The sequence below is a fragment of the Bidens hawaiensis genome, unplaced genomic scaffold (genome assembly GCF_021521415.1).
Source record: "Bidens hawaiensis isolate Kalapana, Puna unplaced genomic scaffold, B.hawaiensis_p1.1 tig00008219_1, whole genome shotgun sequence".
Classification (NCBI taxonomy): domain Eukaryota; kingdom Viridiplantae; phylum Streptophyta; class Magnoliopsida; order Asterales; family Asteraceae; genus Bidens; species Bidens hawaiensis.
In genome coordinates, this window is record NW_027491584.1 from 101,914 (window position 1) to 119,854 (window position 17,941).

At 32.9% G+C, this 17,941-nt stretch overlaps 1 protein-coding gene and 1 pseudogene across 2 annotated transcripts; both read left to right on the forward strand.

Annotated features, from left to right (window-relative positions):
• The first annotated feature begins 1,063 nt into the window (after nucleotides 1-1,063).
• LOC143637308 (apyrase 2-like) lies at nucleotides 1,064-6,387 on the forward strand (annotated as a pseudogene). The gene is made up of 9 exons (XR_013154405.1): nucleotides 1,064-1,465; nucleotides 1,798-1,926; nucleotides 2,017-2,073; nucleotides 2,164-2,240; nucleotides 2,309-2,536; nucleotides 5,049-5,140; nucleotides 5,237-5,451; nucleotides 5,608-5,797; nucleotides 6,138-6,387. The product of XR_013154405.1 is annotated as an apyrase 2-like (transcript).
• Nucleotides 6,388-12,759: 6,372 nt separating this feature from the next.
• On the forward strand, nucleotides 12,760-15,948 carry LOC143637307 (apyrase 2-like). Its single transcript, XM_077104732.1, has 9 exons — nucleotides 12,760-13,050; nucleotides 13,676-13,804; nucleotides 13,898-13,954; nucleotides 14,051-14,143; nucleotides 14,233-14,438; nucleotides 14,600-14,691; nucleotides 14,770-14,987; nucleotides 15,060-15,249; nucleotides 15,760-15,948. Exons 1-9 carry the CDS (start codon nucleotides 12,775-12,777, stop codon nucleotides 15,903-15,905), a joined length of 1,407 nt encoding a protein of 468 aa, XP_076960847.1. The 5' UTR covers nucleotides 12,760-12,774; the 3' UTR covers nucleotides 15,906-15,948.
• Nucleotides 15,949-17,941: the final 1,993 nt, after the last annotated feature.

Genomic DNA, 17,941 nt, shown 5'->3' on the forward strand with positions numbered 1-17,941 from the left:
TTTTAAAAATGTTTTAATTAAGTCACTCGTTTAAAAAATGTTCCAATTAAGTCACTAGAATTTCATATTTTATTAAATTAAAGGTTTTAACATGTTTTTTTATTCTTTTTCTTTTTTTGTTTCACATTGGAAATCTTTTTATCTTTTTTTTCTTTATGTTAACGTTGAATGGTGACGTGAATTTTATTTTTTATTTTTAAATTTCAATATAGTAAACGTTTTTTTTTATTTTTAAAATTTAATTACATATATTGCAAATTCCGACCTTCACATCTTATCCTCCATTTCTTTCTTAACGCACAAAAAAATCGATGAGACTCGATTTGAAGATTTAGTGACCCGATTTGAGAAAAAATTGCATTAGTGACCTAATTGAAACGATTTTGAAACTTGATTATGTCATTTTCCCTTTCTTTTATTTTTCCTTTTGCAAAATGTTTAGTTTCTAATTTTGGGTTGTTCCTAAATCCATAAAAGGGTTTGATAATTTGTTGAATCTTTACACCTTATTATTCAATTTATTCACTTTAATACTTTTCTTTTAACTCTATTATTATTTATTCCTTTGGTATATATCACAGATGGATGAATTCTGTCGGTATATCACAGATTAGGGAAGAGCAAAATCGGTACCAAAGTTTTAAGTTTCGGGATCGGTACGATGCCGGTACCCGGTATTTCTCGATTTTTTACCCTCGGTACCGTCCCGGTACCGGTACCGAACCGAATATTTCGGTACCAGTACCAGTACCAAGAATTTCCGATTTTCGGGATCGATATTTTCGGTACCAGGTACCGGTCGGTACCATGCTCATCTCTATCACATATGGAATGAAATCCACATATATAAAGTATATAGCTTTAGTAACTCACTAATTTATCACGTGTCTATTTTCTATCTACCTACACAGTGACGTGTTCCTCAAATACTGTCCTCTTCCAAAACGCGAAGTACCAAAAGTCATGAACAAAGTGCATTATTAATAATAACGTGCCTAAATTCACAAAACAAGGACAAGATTACAGATGATGTTCATGTGGTTGACGAATCATTTATGGATTTCCTCACCATATATACTTATCCACGTGGTATGAGTCTATATAAGATTATATCTCAGCATCCTCAGTTAGTATCAAGTCTTTTCCTCGCTTCGATCCCTTGGCAAATCAACCAGCCAAAATGCATCGTGGCCGCAGGGGTGTTTTGGTCATTTTGACACCTTTCCTACTCGTCTCACTCGTTTTGCTTCTGATGCCTTCTGTGCATTCTCGCAACCATGGCATTTTGTCAACTACCAACCGCAAGCTTTTGGCACCTAATGTGCTGAAGACCGACTCTTCGTCATCGGATACTTATGCTGTGATTTTTGATGCGGGTAGTTCGGGAAGTAGAGTTCATGGGTTTCGTTTCGATAAGAATTTGGAACTTGTACACATTGGCAATGAACTTCAACTTTTCAAAGCGGTACCTCACTCCCCATTTTGCTGATAAATGAATTGGTTTGAGTAAAATTTTTGCTTACGTTTCTTTTTTAGAATTTATAAAAATTATATACAACACGTAGTGGTCACTATTATATAACCTATTAATCAACTCTAAAGGGGTTCAAACAGGTCAACGCTACACGCATACTAATACTTTCCTTTCTAAAACGACTCATTTCATAGCAGATATAGGATTTTCCTAGAGTGTTACACTGATAATAATATTTGATCTCGACACTTATTTATATTCTAAGTTTCAAAAGGAAGAGATCTATGATTTTTCAAATGACATGATATACTTCTTTAATATAGGAGAGACCGGGTTTGAGTTCATATGCAGACAACCCGCAAGAGGCGGCAGATTCTCTTCTGCCGCTATTAGAGGCTGCCGAATTGGTTGTTCCTCAAGATGTGCAACCAGATACACCGGTTAAAGTCGGGGTTAGTGATTCGTAATTAATTCAGCTAATTATAAGATTGCCGGGGCCTTGTGATTATATATATAACCTAAAACCATACATCTATATGCAGGCAACTGCAGGTCTGAGACAGTTAGGAGATGAAGCATCTGAAAACATTTTGCAAGCTGTAAATACAATATTCCCCTGAATTAAATTTAACGAAATATATTTCATATTAGTATTTCTTTCAAAATATAACTTGTGTTTATATATATAGGTGAGAGATCTTCTAAAATCTAAGAGCAACTTCAAAACAGAAGATGATTGGGTAACTGTTTTGGATGGAAGTCAAGAATTAGTAATTACATTACATGGGTAAGTTACTAATTACTATATCATATCATTGTTTTATATATTAACACGTTTCTTTATTAATGGCAACAGGTGGCTATAAATTATCTATTACAAAATGTAGGCAATGATTATCCAGACACTGTTGGAGTAGTTGATCTTGGTGGTGGGTCAGTACAAATGGCATATGCTATTTCAGAAGCAGATGCGGCCAAGGCTCCAACGGTACCAGAAGGAGGGGATCCTTATGTGAAAGAAATGTCTCTAAAAGGAAGCAAATATTACATCTATGTTCACAGGTTTACCTCCATATATAAGTGAATTAAAAAAAGAAAACAAAGGAAAAAACATGTTTTTAAAAAATGAAAAAAAATAATAATAACAGGTGAGATAACGTAATATCAATACAATACAACACAAAACAATACAATCAGATTGGATATCTTGATGATTAGGTGTCTGTTTCATACACAACACTGGAACACGGTAAACATATACAATCATATTAATTAAGTAAAATCTTATCAATACCAAATCTATAGATACAATATATAATTATAATCATTATTAAAATCTTATCAATAGCAAATCTACAAGCATGAGTTAGAGCATTCTCAACCTATTCTCTATATTTTTGTGAGGAAGTTTTGTAAATTATATAGTATCTTTGTTAACGGGTGTGAGTAGAGGAGAGATAAGGCTAGGAATGTTCTTAGAGAAGTTAGAGTAAGAAAACCATACATCTATTTCAAATATTAGAGGTTTGCTTTAAGAGATACCCCTAACTCCAAAACCATAAATATAAGACTGAATCAGACAAAGTTGTTAAACACGAGAAAGCTTGTTTAGAGAATCATCATGTCTTTCTCCCATTTGCTTTTGATATATTTGGTTTCCTGGCCCCATAGGCTGTAAATTTTTTTAGTATGGTTCAGCGTGTTGTACACGGAACCTCTTCAACTCCTAGGTCTCAAAACTTCGTTTTTAGTAGGATTGACTTTGCTATTTAAAAGGGAGTAGCGGCGCAGCTTGTTGCCCGTTTGTCTGCCACTTTATTGTAAACGTTTTCTAAAAATAGATGTTATATGATTTAGAACAAAAAAAATATATATTCGGCATTAGACCTCAAGCGAATAAAGAAAAAACATATAAAGTTACTAAATAAATAAACATGATATACCAATAATAATAACAATAGTCATACTAATAAATAGATAAAAGAAATAGTGACGTTAGTAATGATTAGTAAGATATAAAATACTAACTTAAAAATAAAATAATATAATAATATATCATGTAACACTAAAAAGAAAAAGTAAAACTACCAAGACATAGTACTAACCAAAGACTCTACAATATTCCTTCTAAAAATACTTACCTTTAATCCTATACCTAAAAAATCATATCCTCAATCATGTTCTCGAAGAGGTTAAGATCTAACAAATCATGCTCAATTCTTTCATCTCGAGTCAGTTTGAGTCGTGCCTACCCTTCCTCTTCCTCCTCTCTATGTTAGTATTTTCTACGGATCTAACATGTGTCGTCATTTGTCTTTTCTTTACATGTTCAAACCATCTCAATTTTCCCTCTCTTATCTTTATCTAATTTGTTAGAGGCAACTCCTTTATGATAAAGTGAGAGGGATGTGTAAATTTTTTTAGAGGATTGTAAGTAGTTGTGAGTGAATGAGAGGAAAATTTTTAAAAATATGAGTAGATTTAAAGGAACACTGCTCATCATCTATTTGTTTTTTAATATATTTTAAGTTGTTATGAGTAAATGAAATATAATACATAATGATAAAGATATAAAAAATAATTTTTTAATTATATATGAGAGAGAAAATGTAGTGTTTTTTTAGTGTAATTATAGAGATATAGATAAAGAACCTACCGGGAATGCTCGTAGTCACCCCTAATCTCTAAAATCAATTTCATGTCCGGCCCAACCTTGTGCGCCTACACATTCATCTTAGTATTCTTATCTCTGCTTTCTATAGCTTACTCGCATGTGATTTTTCTTGATCGCCCAACAATTTGTTTCATATAATATCATAGGTCTAACTTTAAACATATAAAATTTTCCTCTGTCGCACAAAACTCCTGTAGATGCTCTCCATCTAGTCCATCCTACTTGGACTAGATGGGCCAAGTCACTGTCTATTTCCCCCCAACACTCTGGACAAACGATCCTAGATACTTGAACTTCATTATCTGTGGAACCACTTGCCTTCGATGGTGATCTCCTCCTCCTCATCATTTACCCCACCAAAGTTACAATGGAAATAGTTAATCACATAGCGACTAATCCTTAAACCTTTCCTCTCTGAAGCAGTTCGCCACTCCTCTAGCCTCATGTACATGATATGAAACTAATTTATGGGACATTAGACATGTGCGTTAACTTGTTTAATTAAACTTTTCGACACATTTTCACTTGTTTAACCCATTTATTACAACCCACTAACTAGCTTGTTTAACATGTTTGCAACTTGATTACAATTTACAACTCATTTAGAAGCGGTTAACCCATGTACGTGACTCGTTAGATAAAACGGTTATAAATGCTGCTTAACACATTTGTAACTTGATTACAAGTCATACACATGTTAATTACAACTCATAGTGTTTGACACAAATAAATATATATAGAGGGTGTATGGGCTCAACAAATTATCACAAAGCTGTCAAACATGACATAATTAACACCACTAATATTTCAGGACTCTAATGCCTTTGTTTCAGGTTTGTTTTGACATCTTATCATATCGATTTATTTTTGACTTTTGATACATTATTCTTCTTTTTGCAGTTATTTGAACTATGGATTATCAGCAGCTCGAGCTGGGATCCTCGGTCTCAATAAAGACGCTGAGAACCCATGCATCTTGGCTGGTTATAATGGTTAGAGTTAAAAGTTATAATAATTACAACCCGTGCATCTTAATTTCTAAGCATCTTATAATATGACAATTTTATAATTTATGTCATGTTTTTTAGGTGTTTATTCATATAGTGGAATTGACTACATAGTTTCAGCACCTTCTTCTGGTTCAAGCTTTGACAAGTGTAGGAAAGAAGCACTAAAATCTCTAAAAGTAGATGATAATTGCCCGTACACGAATTGCACATTTGGTGGTGTATGGAATGGTGGTGGTGGTGATGGTCAAAACAATTTGTACGTGGGTTCGTACTTCTACGATCGAGCTGGTCAGGTATTATTATAATAATAATAATAATAATTATTATTATTATTATTATTATTATTATTATTATTATTATTATTATTATTATTACTACTACTACTACAACTGTATATTATAAAAAGCGCAAGATAATTTTCCCTAATCATGGTTTATACACATATACAGGTCAGTTTTATTAATGCAAGTGAACGTGTCGTCGAATCTAGTCCACAAGCTTTCGAGGTAGCGGCTCAGCGTGCTTGTCAAACGACACTTGAAGATGCCAAATCTACATATCCTGGTGTGGACGCCGAAGACCTGCCCTATTTATGCATGGATCTTGTGTATGAATACACTTTGCTTGTAGATGGCTTTGGTAAGTTCATTGTACCTTCTTCATGTTGAAGATGCATGGTTGTTTCGGCCAGACGAGTCATTTTTAGTCCTGCTAGTTTTATACCTTTTACAAGAATTATATAAAAATAATTAAATTGTTTGTTATGGTAAGGAAACAAAATTATTATGGTAATTTATAAATTTTAAATAAAACAACTTTTAAGTACTGCTAGATTAAATTTAGTGTTTTATAAATAAAAAATTGTTCTAATCATTAATCAATCCATTGAAATATAAGAGGATTGAAAAGATAACCTATAATATTAGTATAATAAATAATGAAATAAATTAATTTTACTTCTTTGTGTTTCTTAAAACAGGCTTGCAACCCCAACGAAGTATTACACTTGTGAAACAAATTAAGTACCAAGATGCATTGGTTGAAGCTGCATGGCCACTAGGAAGTGCAATCGAAGCGGTGTCATCAAGCAATGCAATTGAAGCAGTGAAAGAAGCCGCCATCTAACTACTCATATATCAACTATTACCTCCACCACTACTAAGTACTACATATTCTGTTGTATCATGAATAAAATCGGCGCCCCTTGGGTTATCGCTGGATTAGCAATGCGGTTAATGCTCTAAGATTGTGATCATATTTGAGTTCCTAGAAAACATGGAAACCAAATAAAGTAGGTTCTCTTTATATCGACATATTCTATTCAATCCGAACGTAAGTAAATCTTGTGGTTGCGGACCTAGAAACTTTTTACGGGGATGGAAAATTTTTAGAGTTCGTTTAGCAATCGATATATAATAATTTTTTCGGTAGGGATTCAGGTTGAGCCATTAAAAAAATATAAGATAATCAAACTAATTTCATATAATTAACAAAAGTAGTAAAACATCATTAAAAATGCATAACTAGTGGCAAAACTAGAAACATTAACCGAAGGGTTGTAGTGTATGTTTTTATATGATTCCAGTATAATAATACATGCCTTTTACGATACAAAATAGATGGATGAAGTAATAACATAAAAGAATTTGTAAGAGTTACGTGTCATTTTTATAAATGTGGTTTGTTCAACGCAACTTTAATTAAATCAAAATAGAAATTAAATAAAATAATGAAATTACCGATTTACCCCTGACTTAACGGACAAAATAAACGGGGTTAGAAAAAAACACTAAAATTACAAGTTTTTGAAAATACCCAACCAGTTATTTGGAAAAGTAAAATTATCAAAAGATACCCAGAATTCATTCAGTCGTACCAACCAATAACATCGTTGATGATCACCACCATGATCATGATAACAAGGGTATCGAAATTCTTGATCGAACAAATCCAAAGATTGGAATTTTGAACCCCACCAAAAGCAGCCATAAAAAAGAGTGCGGCCAAAAATGGTGTCACAAACTGTAGACACCACTGAATGAAATTGTATGATTACCTGGATCATCATCTCTTGATTTGACGCGAGCAACAATATTATCTCTAATAACACCCGTAACAAAAATTTTCCATTTTCCAAGAAGGCATAAATAAGTCGCATAGACGGCCAAAGACGATACAATGAGAAGGGTGAAGAGGCTATGCATGGCCTGCGATGTTTAAACCAACTTTGTTTCACATAAACTTGTTTATATTTAGCAAACTCATATATATATAATGGGCATAGTGGTTGAGATTGATAGTTTTTAAAAGTTGTATAATTTTCTATTTACATGGTATAATGTTCTATTTAGGTGGTGCATTTTATTTTAAAGTCTTCTCACACTTCTCATAAAACAATTGTTTTTTATTTAAACTTTTTTCTATATATAATATAACATATCTAATCTAAATCTTCCAAGAAGGCAAAAAGAAGTCACATAGACGACCAAACACGATACTGTGAGAAGGGTGAAGAGGCTATGCATGGCCTACGATGTAGAAACCAGATTTGTTCCACATAAATTTGTTTATATTTAGCAATATATATATATATATATATATATATATATGTTTAATTTCTTTTGAGAACCACTTTGAGTTTTAAGAACTCGAAAGAACTCACCGTAACATTTTTTTAATTTGTTTATACACATATGTAATACGCAAGTGTAAGTAACGTAAAAAAATTACAGTATACTTTTACACACCGAATCGACTTATTACACATGTGTACACATGTGTAATTAACATTTAAACTTGTGTAATCATCACAAATATTTATTCTCTTTCCTGATTATTTTTTTAATCAGATAGTGAAATTGCACTAATTTTGACGTTATTTTACTAATCTCGTGAAAATAACGTTAAAAGTGACGGACGGTTAATCAGGCATCATGTAGTGGCGTTGATAGCTGAAAGATAAGGGTACATGCACCGATTAGCCGGTGTCCCGATGATTGAGTGCTATGTGCCTTATGTCCAAGGCTTGATGCAAAACTATTATCGAGCCGGGGGTCTCACCGGAAGCAGCCTCTCTATCCCTATGGGGTAGAGGTAAGGCTGCCTACATCTTACCCTCCTCAGACCCTACCATAGCTTTGCTATTGGTGGGATATACTGAGTACGATGATGATGATGATGATGATGATGATGATGATGATATTCTCAGCCACATATTTCATACTCATTTAATTATATGTGTGGTCCATATTGAGTTCTTAAAGCTCTTATAACTCATCAAGCTAGGTTCTCAAAATATCTCTCATATATATATATATATATATATATATATATATATATATATATATATATATATATATATATAGTAGGGTTGGGGAGAGGGATATTTTGAGAACCATGTTGAGTTTTAAGAACTTAAGAACTCAATTCTAGGCCACACATTTAATTAAATGGATTGAAATATGTGGTTGAGATTAAATCTGGCAAAAAAGTCAAAGTAAGAGAGAGAATAAATATGTAAGTGGTTACACTAACTTTTACGTCTGTTACACATGTGTAAAAAGTCGACTCGGTGCGTAAAAAATTATGTAATTTTTTTACGTATATGTAACTTACATATATTACGCATGTGTAAAAAAATTCGAAAAAAAATCGTTACACTGAGTTCTTTCGAGTTCTTAAAACTCAAAGGGGTTCTTAATTGAAATCTCCCCTAGTAGGGTTAAAGTAAAAAAAAACAATAGTTTTGTGATAAGCATATGAATGGATGTACACCATTAGATCTAGGATCTAGTGGTTGAGATTGGTAGTTTCTAAAAGTTGTATAATTTTCTATTTCCATGTTATAGTGTCTTATTTAGATGTTGTATGTTATTTTAAAGTCTTCTCACACTTATCATAAAACAATAATTTTTTATTTGAACCACTTTTTTTATATGTGTGTGTGTGTGTGTGATATAACATATCTAATTTAACTAATCTATTGAAAGAAAACATATTGCCACATGGTATATAGGTTTTCAATTTAACAATTTTCACTTCATTATCTATTTTGGTTTAACTAAAATTGTTAAAATGAAAAATATGTTGTTAATGGAAATCACACTTGATCACTTCAATGTTTTTAAAATGTTTGTGTCTTACCAACTCAAATAAAATGATCGATACTATCATTTTATTTTCCATAATAGATATAGATTTTATAACTTTCCATTTTGATTTTTTATAGAATACAAATACCAAATATTCTTACTAATCTATGTAATTTGGAAAATATGCAGTTACCTATTTATTAATATTCATTATGTAATACCTTGTAATTTATAAAATTATAATGTTCACTAGGATATAGCCCGTGTAATACACGAGTGGTTAAAAAAATACAACAAAAAAATAAATTTAATAATATACGTAATAAGTAATAACATACCTTATTGATTCATAAAATATAAATAATGATAAATAAAATTTTATAATTCATAAATATATAAAACCTCACTTAATACAACATTTAAAGTTACATTTGTAACTTTGTTAGTAATTCTTTAAATGGTAATAGTATTAGTTGGTATCATAGCTGGCTATTTTAGTTGATCTTGCTTTACTAGTATATGCATATTATGTAATTCATATATGTATGTTTGACGTTTTCTATATTTTTCACCCGTGTATTACACATGACACTAACCTAGTTGTAATGTGAAGTAATACAATATAATTTAATTACGACCCTATACGTTAAAATATATAATATGATACAATACATTATGTATTGTTAGTTTCAATTAATTAGCAAGTAATAAATGGCAATTGAATATGATGCTACATTACGATACGAATTGTAACTTTAAATACGTTAAAAACCTTACACACAAAACACCAAATGATGTGATTGAAATGTATATATAAATTAAGACGGATCACAAACTAATCGTGTAGTAGAACAGTATAGTAAGTAAAGATATCAAACTCGAGAACACGTTATGGCGGCTCCTGTTACCAAACCTTTGCCGAGTCTTAACCTAATAGTAATTCCGATTTAATTTAAAAACTAAATTATTCTTAAACTATTAAACCAACTAACTTCTTAAAACTTGATTTCAAACAAACTAAAAATAGAACACTTAGGAACTAAGCGGTCTTAAAACGGAGAACTATCTACGTTAGGTATCTTAATGATTGTCAACGAATCTTAGATGCTAAGAAACATACTAAACTAGGTTCTATAGATAAACTAACTAGAATTAACTAAGGGCAACTAGATCACGTCAATCTCATTATCTCACACCTAATAAATCCTATATAGTGGAATATAAATACCGGTGAATCTTTAATGTACCCTATTGATAAACCTCATGTTCAGACTCATTATCATAATTTTCTTTAAAGCTCATAATCTTAACAAAATTAAAAAATAAACATGTTTAAAACAATTAATATCCCCTATTTAGCGACACGGCCCAAACTGACATGTGACATGACAACAACCCCCCACCCCCCACCCACACTTTTAATAACAAGATAAAATAAAGATGACTAAAATTTAAAATAAATAATAATAATAATAATAATAATAACAATAACAATAGAACATCCTTAAGTCCTTATCATGTTTAAATAAAAGTGCATAAATGTCTTGGTAATTAACATTTAACAATACATGCATAACATACTTTAATAAATATATTAAAGAGTTAATTGCCAAAATTGTTCTTGAGTTTAGTTACAATTGTCACTTTTATTCAAAAGACTGTCTTTCGTTCTAAAAAAAATTGGATCCGAACCATATTCGCTAACTCGTGTATGTTTAAGTTAACTCAAGCGTAAAGTTGACTTTTCATATATTTTTATTCTTTTTGCAACCTCTTGACGACTTCACCCGAGTTATGATCAACATGTTTGTCTATGCACGCACACCTGTAGTACCTGATACTTCAACCCCTCGACAGGCCCGTCCCCGAGAATGATAAAAAAAAAATTTAGGCCTCGTGCGAGACAAATTTTGGGCCTCCTTATTATAATATAAACTCATAAATTATATATCAAAAAACCACAAATAAAACAAAAATAGTGTATCAAAATGATCTAACCTAAATGAATTTTGAGGCTCTCCTAGCGTTTTGGGAAGCAAAGTTCTCGTTCAAGTCTTTATAGTCCATATCTTATAATATTTCAATTTCAATAGACATCATTGCCATTCCGTAGGCTCTTCAAAAATATCAAGAACTTATTGAATAAAATTTAAATCAAGAACTTGGATTGTCTAGTTTGTTTAAAAGAACAAATTTAGTTTCAAATCATATAAAATTCATTAAGTGGATGTGAGTGAAACGTGGGGCAAACTCCTATTAAACAAACCCAAAACACTTTCCTTCAAAAAGATTAGTAAAAGAAAAAGAAAAAACCTCAATGAGCTCAACTAAGTGTCGGACATGTTTCATCATCAAAACCCATTTTATTTCCAGGGGGTGTCAAACATAACAAAGATAGATTTTGCAAAAACAAAAATCAAACCTTCAAGTTCTACTAACAATACTTAAAATCCAGATTTAATTTTGCAAGCCATAAATTAGATCGCTTTGATTCCCTTGGCCGCCTGCTTATCTCCAGTCGATGATCGTGATGCTACCCCTGGGCCTTTCCTGATCTCAATCAATTTTGTTTGTGTAGTTTTCAAGAGGGTTTTTAATTTGGGTCTTACTTATTTATAAAAAGACATTTTATAACTTTTGGGCTCTTTGAAAATTTGGGTCTCGTGCCACTGTACGGGCTGCACGGCCCAAAGACCGACCCAGCCCCTCGGATCAAAATACCATGCCAATTTCTGGTATCAGAATTGTGCTTGTGTGGATTACAAGATATCACCTTCCACAATCGACAAATAATAATATAATAAACTTTATGAATTAATATAAAACAACAAATATTTCACTGATATAATAAAGAGAAAGATGGGCTATGAACATATATTTTTTTAAAACAACCAACAAACATAGAATGCTTAGATTATTTGTACGAGGTGACCCAATGGTATATTGTCAGCTGGCCCAACTCAGTTGTATGACGCTCTTAAGCACCTCCAAGATATCTCCAGTTCCGGGAAAAACTCATCCGCCCGAAAGTCTGCGGGTGGTAAAACCCGGATGCCCTCAATATCTAACTGAAGATCACAAAGATCTCAGTCTTCCTTCATTGAGCCACGCATGTCCCTCCTAAAGTGTTGTAAGTGAATATTAAACTTGTGTCTCCATTAAGAAACACAAAATTTCAACCACTACACCATATTGGAAATGACGGCTATGATCATATCTATTAGCCGGACCTTGATAAGCCGTCCATAATAATATAAACCCATGTATATAAAAATAAATAACAAACGTGATTAATGTGAAGTAAAAAAACTAATAAATTCTTATATCAAACAATAATAAAAAAGGAAACGGTTGAGAAGTCCCTTTTGTGCGTTTTGTTTAAACTTGGCCACTAATTATTACACTCGCTTATTTAAACTAGGCTACTTACTTAATTAAGAGGCCAAAAACTATTCTTAACAATATCTCCGATTGGGAAAACACAACAATCCTCAACCGGATATCAGCTAGCCCCTCTCCGAGAAAATGCATTACGGCCGCAGGGGTATTGTGGTCATTTCAACACCTCTCCTAATTGTCTTGGTTTTGTTTTTGATACCTTGTGTGAGTTCCCGCCACCATGACGTGATTTTAACCAACCGCAAGCTTTTGGCACGTAACATTCTGAAGACAGACTCGTCACCAGATAGGTATGCTGTGATTTTTGATGCGGGTAGCTCAGGGAGTAGAGTTCATGGTTTCCGTTTTGATCAGAATTTAGAACTTGTACACATTGGTGAACAACTTCAGCTTTTTGAGCAGGTAACAATATCATTGTCCCCATTTTGTTTTTGGTCTAACATTGGTTACCTTTATTTTGGTTTACTTAAATAATATAGTGGGTCATTTTGAATATATATATAAATCACACTACCCTCATTATTGTGTCGCCACTACCTCTCCCGCAACTAACTCGTTAACCCGTTCCATTAGGGGTGTGCAAGAAACCAAAACTAAACAAAAACCAACATTTCGTTACCAACACCACCACCATCGTGTCTGCCAACACCTACATAGCTTACACCGCCACTTTCACCAAATTGAATTGTTTTTCTTAAAAACAAATATTGATTTTGGTAATATATATAACCACCACCACTTTATATAATTTTTTTTTTTGTAAATTAACTCCATGTCTAAGGATTGAACTGGACTTCCCAGAAGCATAAACCTCTACCAATGGATCAACTATTCAAGTGGCGGTTACAATTAAAAATAAAAATGCTTTTTTTCTTTCTAAACCAGCCAATTTCCACGGCTTGTGTAGGATTTTCCTAGGATGTTACACGATCGATATTTGTTTTCATTTGTTATTTACATTTCTAACTTAATTTCTGTTGGAAGAGATCTAAGATTTTTCAGATGGCATGATACTTCTTTAATGTAGGTGAGACCAGGTTTGAGTTCATATGCAGACAACCCACAAGAGGCTGCAAACTCTCTTCTGCCTCTATTAGAGAAAGCCGAAGAGGTTGTTCCACAAGACGTTCAACCAAATACACCGGTTAAAGTCGGGGTTAGTGATTTGTATGCGCAGCTAATAAGTTTACAACTTACAAGAGCTTTATGATTATTCATTTATATACCTGAATTATGCATCTATATGTAGGCAACTGCCGGCCTGAGAATGTTGGGAGACAATACTTCAGAAAGCATTTTGCAAGCTGTAAATAATACAACCCTCCTGCAAATTAAATTTAATGATATTTATCTGATATTACTTTCATTTAAGATTTACTCACACATATATATATATATATAGGTGAGAGATCTTCTAAAATCTAAGAGCAACTTCAAAACAGAAGATGATTGGGTAACTGTTTTGGATGGAAGTCAAGAAGGTTCTTATCTATGGGTGAGTTACTAATTACGTTACATGTTAATTATTACTATATCATATCATTGTGTTATATATTAAAACGTTTCTTTAATGGATATATATAGGTGGCCATAAATTATCTGTTAAAAAATATAGGCAATGATTATTCAAACACTGTCGGCGTAGTTGATCTTGGTGGTGGATCGGTACAAATGGCATATGCTATTTCAGAAGCAGATGCGGCCAAGGCTCCAACGGTAGCGCAAGGAGAGGATCCTTATGTGAAAGAGATGTCTCTTAAAGGAAGCAATTATTACATTTATGTTCACAGGTTTACCTCCAAATGTATTTTAAGAAATTGAAAAAAAAAACAGTTAAATTGTAAATGTGAAATTTCTATCATTATTAAAACTCAATACGAAAATAATTCAGATTCAAGTCATGAGGATCCTTTATGTTTTTGACTTATTATTTTTAGTTTTTGTTATACAGTTATTTGAACTATGGGATATTAGCAGCTCGAGCTGGGATCCTTGGTCTAGCAAAAGACGTTGACAACCCGTGCATCTTGGCTGGTTATAATGGTTAGCATTAACGTCAATCAACATTCCGTCGTTCTTGTGTGTATTTATGAGTAGTGATTATAATTTCTTGTCATTTAGGAGTTTATTCATATGGAGGAATTGATTACAGAGTTTCAGCACCTTCTTCTGGTTCAAACATGAAAAAGTGCAGGAAACAAGCAATAAAAGCTCTAAAAGTAAATGGATCAACTTGCGCATACACGGAATGCACCTTTGGTGGTGTATGGAATGGTGGAGGTGGTGATGGTCAAAACAGCATGTATGTGGGTTCTTCCTTCTACGACCGAGCTGCTCAGGTATTACTACTACTACTACTATTATTAAAACTAAAGATGCTTTTCTCTAATAATGTTTTCTTGCTTATATAGGTCGGTTTTATTAATGCAAGTGAACGTGTTGTTGAATCTCGTCCGATAGATTTTGCGGTGGCGGCTAAGCGTGCTTGTAAAACGACACTTGAAGAAGCCAAATCTACATATCCTAATGTGTATCCCGATGACCTACCCTATTTATGTATGGATCTTGTGTATGAATACACTTTGCTTGTAGATGGTTTTGGTAAGTTTGTTGTACGTTCTTAGTTAGCAAATCACACACGATGAAGGTAGCATCGGTGGGCTAAGTACATGTCAAAACGAGTCATTTTTAAGTTAGGGTAAAATGAAGTCGTAGGTTGCCCTATTCTATACTCCCTCTGTCCCTTTGAAAGTGTCTACATTTCCATTTTAGTTGTCTCATTGCAAATGTCCACTTTTAAAATTTATTAACTAATTTCCAAGTTTACCCTTACACAAATACAATCATTGAAACTTTTTAAATTTTGTCTTTTTATATATGTAAGGGGCATTATAGTTATTTGTTAAGCAAAAAGTGCAATAATTCAAAGTTTCTTAAAATTTGTGTTTTTCAAACTATGATACTTGTTATGGGACGGAGGGAGTATAAAAGGCTGTTCAAATCAACGTCTTTAAACAAATAAATGGTTAACATTGTGTCCTATAAAATTCAGTTTGAAAATAAGCAAAATGAAATAATAATATATTTCTTCTTTTGTTTTGTTTGTAACAGGCTTTCAACCCGACCAAAGTATTACACTTGTGAAACAAATAAAGTATCAAGATTCACTGGTTGAAGCTGCATGGCCACTGGGCAGTGCAATTGAAGCCGTGTCATCAGACGAAGGAATTGAAGCAGTTTCACAAGCCACCGTCTAGCCACATATATATGTACTCGTGCCACTACTATTGTGTAATCAATTATATCAGGAATAAAACTCGAGTCCCATGGGTTAATGGGTTTAACATTAGATCAACACGCTGTTGATGCTTTTTGTTTTTTGTTACTTGACTTTTATTTCCTAAAAGACATCAAAACCAAATAAAGTAGAACGTCATTATAATTTGTACATACAGAATAAAAATAGTTGCGCACAATATTTATATAAAAAGAATTAGAGCCTTTTTGGCATGAGATAATAGTATGGACAAAGTACTGAAATTGATCATTACGATTCCATTTAACTCCCTGGTTAACATATGAGAATGTAATATATCATTACTTTCTGTCTTTTCATAGGCACAAAATGACGCATGAATGTAATACGTATGACAAAAATACTCATGTCTCAAAAGAAAGAAAATTTACCAAAAAAATGGTAACGGCAACAGCGGTGGCGTGGCGCTGTGACGACAGTGATAACTTGAACCACATTTTAATATGTTTATATTTTTATGGGATGTGTAACTAATACTGCGTACCAAATACCAAACGCGAAACGCCTAGCTTACAGAATATTATGATAATCATTTTTATAACATAACACTATATTAAACACACTCAAATAGCGCCCCATAGAGTGTTAAGAAGGGGGGGGGGGGGGGGAGGGCTCATAACGCCGACCACACCCTGTTTTTCCTCTCAATTTCCTCAATTTGGTCAATATGGCCTTTAGTCGTTTATTATATGAACTTTGGTACTTCATACGCGTGTGTTATATTTCAAGTCACAGGTACTTAAAGCAGCTATTTTGAACCTGCACGAGCACGGAATGAAGATCTGGGATGTCCATCACGCAAAACGATGCAAGAAATAATGGTTGTCGGTGAATAGACTCATCGTGATACGCGATGGGAGAGGAGGAAGACCCATCGCGTACCGCGATGGGATTAAAATACTGATTTTGTTGACCATGGTCCATCGCGATATGCGAAGGACCCCAGAAAACCCCATCGCGTACCGCGATGGGTGGCAAAGACGGGAAAGTTAGGGTTTTTAATATAATATCCTTGTGACGACCCTATCATCATCTAACACTTTCCAGGCAGTTTCCAGAGCAAAATATGAGTATTTCCATCATTCTGATTCATCCGGAGATCATTTACATGTTCCATATTATCAGAATTGAAAATCCTGTGATGTCGTGACGCGGCTAGTCTTCTAGATTCATACTCTGAATGTAAAGTTTGTATTATTTCAGTTTTCTTATGTGTTAAAGAACAACTTGATTGTATTTATCTTTGATTAACCTATGAGTATTGATGTGTTATATTGTTGTGCACTCCGACGGTTTAGGTTTATGTCTATCTGAACGATTAGTTTGTTGGTTGCTATGATAATTGCTTATATGGTTGTTTGACTAGTATGAATATGATAAAGCATACAGTTGCCATTAGTTGGGTCGAACTGGTAAGGATTGTTTGATAACCAGTGTCGTGTGTTAGCGATTGTTGGTGCCTAATGTTTGTCTAGTTAATCAGTTTGTGTTGGGATTTGAGAAATAATATGTTAAATTAACATGAGATTACTGTTATATGCTTACTTGAACCCCGAGTATGATATGTTTCTGTTAATTGATTAAAAGATTGTTAATTGCTTGTTTAATTATTAAAACCAAACTTGTTTGCTTGTGTGATCAGCACTACAATGCGTTATTTCATAATTGTATAAGATCTTTTACACATTACATTGACCACATACTCCTTGTGGTTCGACACCTTACTTACCCTAGCTTACTTAGGTGATCAAGACTTGATTACAATTGTTTTTTACTAGATAGCAACAGTGTAGCATCCCTTCTTTGATGCACCTGTGTTCACGATGTTCAACTTGTTTGAAAAAAACCCAGAATTTTGTTAATAAAATAATTAAAATAATCATTTTAGGGTATACAAATTTCTATAATATATTTCATATAAGATTTTATCTTTATACTTATAAAGTATAAAATACGTAAACAAATCTTATATTTATA